We start from the raw sequence: 2,876 nt of genomic DNA, 5'->3' as shown, positions 1-2,876 counted from the left end.
GTGTTAACTTGGACAGTCATGTCATTGATGCTATCTTCTAAAGTAAACTCGTGACCCTTTTCATGCCTGATATCATGAGTTGTTAAACAGTAAAAAACCGACAGTAATAATGTCAATAAACCAGACATGGAGTTTCCACCAACACCGTGCCATTAATATATTTTGAGGGCATTGCTGCCAAATTTCAAGAACGATCGCTATGCCGTAATGCACCGATTTTATGCAAATTTGAGAAAACACAACAGTGCTTGCTTCGGGAAAGGGTATCTGATGTGAACGATGGCGCGATGTGCTGCGTGAGCAGTACGTAGTTGCGGTGAAGGCCATTACTTTAATTGTGACTTGCTAGGATGTGACAGTAGGAACGATTTCGTATGAGAGGAAGCGAAACGTCATAAAGCGTAAAGGCGTGAGTCGGCGCAGTGATGAGAGAGATGAATTTCATAATTCGTGAGTGTTGCGGATAGGTGTTTTTATCCGCAAACTAAGAGAGCCGGATGTCATGCCGGAGAGCCGGGATAGGGAGAACCGAGACTAGAGAGGCTTGCGATGCTGGAGCGATTGACACGTTTTCGTTTTAGAGCTTGGTAATCCTTTTTGAATGAGGATATGCATCTTTGAAGTTCTTTGTCCGGATGTGCTGGCATTTGAATCTCGACGGCTTTGAGGCAGATGCGGAGATACTGAAGTTCATCGTCATTTTCGCGCAATTCTTGCTCGCTGTTGTTTGTTAGAAGGGTGTTGAGAAACGAGGCGTAGGTAAACTAACAGATGAGCTATTCGGTTTTGAAGAAAGATAATACGCTGAGCAGCACGTTCGGCACGCTCGATGAGCAGACCTTGGATATGCTGCGGGCTATGTAAGTATTTGGATAGTCGAACGGAGAAAATAAAACGTACATCAGACTCTTCTTGTCGAGCCTTGAGATTTGTGACCAATTGTGACATCTCCTCGTTGAGCTGAGTAACTTCTTGAATAACCTTCTTGGCCTGAGCAACAGTCATCCCCATGTTGGCCGGAGGTTCCGGTTCTGGCTCCGGTATTGGTTCAGGATCCCTTCTAAGTGATGCTCCCAAATCTGAGAACCGTGTCTTGAACGCGGAACCTGGTGTGCTGAAGATTGATTCACCAGGACTGCACATATCCAGGCTCAATCGTTGATGCGCTTGCCGCGGTGATGGTGTGGAAGGTAAGGAAAATGAGACGGTCTTCTTAAGCATCTTTGTGCCCTCCAGCTGATCCAGTTGCGCGGTGAGAATATCGACGCCACTATCGTCGAGTAAATCATCGTCGCCTGAAGTGAGCTCATGCGCGAGCTGACTCAACCTCTGCGCCAAAACATCGCGACTGTTTCGCGGGCGGTGGGTCCGACGAACAGAGGGAGAAGTGTTGTTTGGTGAATCGTTGATTGAAGATAGTCTTGAATGGCCAGAGATGTCCCTTTTGTGAGGACTCACCCGTCCTGTGGAGAATCCGAGACTTGAAGCCACACTCGGGCTGGAGAGTAATGAAGGTGTTCTCAATCCGGGAATGTCTTGGTCCGGGGCAGAGTCATTGTCGTCGTGATATCGATTGCGAAATTCATTGCGATAACCGTTGCTGAGGTTTCCGTAGGAGAAATAATTGGTGGCTGGTGTAGTGGCGGCAGAGGATGAATTTGAGAGAGGTTGTTTTCGATCCGGCGTCGAGAAGATGAATTGCTGATCCGAGACTGCAGACGCCTCGTCAGCCTCAGCTGCAGCTGCAGCGAGAACAGCAGCGGTATCCTCGTCGATAGCAGCGAGATCCATGATTTGATCGATCTGATGTAAAGTGGTGTGTTTATGTTGATATTCTTTTCTGCGGTGGTGGCAGCACCTCGGGCAACGGCAGCGGCAAGGCAAGGCAAGGTACGGGACGTCAAAGATAGATAGCGGCACCAACCTCGCGTCTCACGTCTAGTCAATGCGAACTCTTTACCTTTTGAGAGCTTCAAAAGGCCTAAAGGAGACCAACGCCAACGACGTGTTCAAGAGTGGAGCACTTGGAAGGGATCCCAGCTTCACCGACTCGATTCGACTCGCCCTGGGAGGCTGGACACGTCCACAGTCCACAGTCGCAGGGCCAGGCCGGACGTCCACCAACAATAGCCGGGCTTGACCAGCGCAAAGAAAAATTAAGGGCCCCGCGTGGGCCGCAGTGCAGGGAGGAGACCCAGGTAAGAAAGGGGCGCGAAAGAACAAGCGAAAGTAGTCGAGAAAGAAGCGAGAAAAAGACGATGAACTCTAGTTATGAATAGAAACTCAACTATAGAGAGAAGCCACCAAATCTCCCCGTTTGGCTTCGACACGGGCGCCGTTGGTTTGGCTTTGGCCGAGTATGGTAACAGTAACATTTTCCTAGTCCTTGAGGCGGGGAATTGTGGCCATGATGGGACGGGAGATGGAACTGACCCATATTTTGTCCGGTCCAATCAGATTATACTGAAATCAAGATACGTCATCTTTTCACGTGTTGGCATTTGCTACAGCTCAGTTTTAGACGCCCAACTGTGAGTGTCTCTCGTTGAGTTGTCAGTCATAGGTTTCAGGACGATGCGCCTTTTTTCTTTGTTGCTGGGCATCAATGATGCTTCTGTCTCAGCCCTTTTCCAGCGAAGAACTTTGCAAACGGTGTATCACGTGACTCGATCAGTTCACGATCGTGGAACCCAATCCATCTAGGCATCTCACCAACCACGAAGCACATGGAAGTGCGTGCATGAACCGCAAGTCTTGACAAACATCAAAACAACACTGGCTTGACCATCTTGAGGCTCTATATAAGGACTCGATAACCCTCATCTGGTCAGGCACTCCCTGTCCAGGCCTATCTATGTTCAGACTTCAGTGATGTG

General features: G+C 49.0%; 1 protein-coding gene across 1 annotated transcript; it reads right to left on the bottom strand.

Annotated features, from left to right (window-relative positions):
* Positions 1-500: 500 nt before the first annotated feature.
* Positions 501-1,791, bottom strand: FTJAE_13359 (cytochrome P450 monooxygenase; the record flags this gene model as incomplete). Its single annotated transcript, XM_037346495.1, has 3 exons — positions 501-720; positions 770-849; positions 901-1,791. The coding sequence occupies 3 exons, from the start codon at positions 1,789-1,791 to the stop codon at positions 501-503; spliced, it is 1,191 nt and encodes a 396-aa protein (XP_037199619.1).
* Between the last annotated feature and the right edge of the window lie 1,085 nt (positions 1,792-2,876).

Source organism: Fusarium tjaetaba (genome assembly GCF_013396195.1).
Source record: "Fusarium tjaetaba strain NRRL 66243 chromosome Unknown NRRL66243_c0000404, whole genome shotgun sequence".
NCBI lineage: Eukaryota > Fungi > Ascomycota > Sordariomycetes > Hypocreales > Nectriaceae > Fusarium > Fusarium tjaetaba.
The sequence above is the reverse complement of the archived record's forward strand: the minus strand, read 5'-3'. Positions and strand labels throughout refer to the sequence as shown.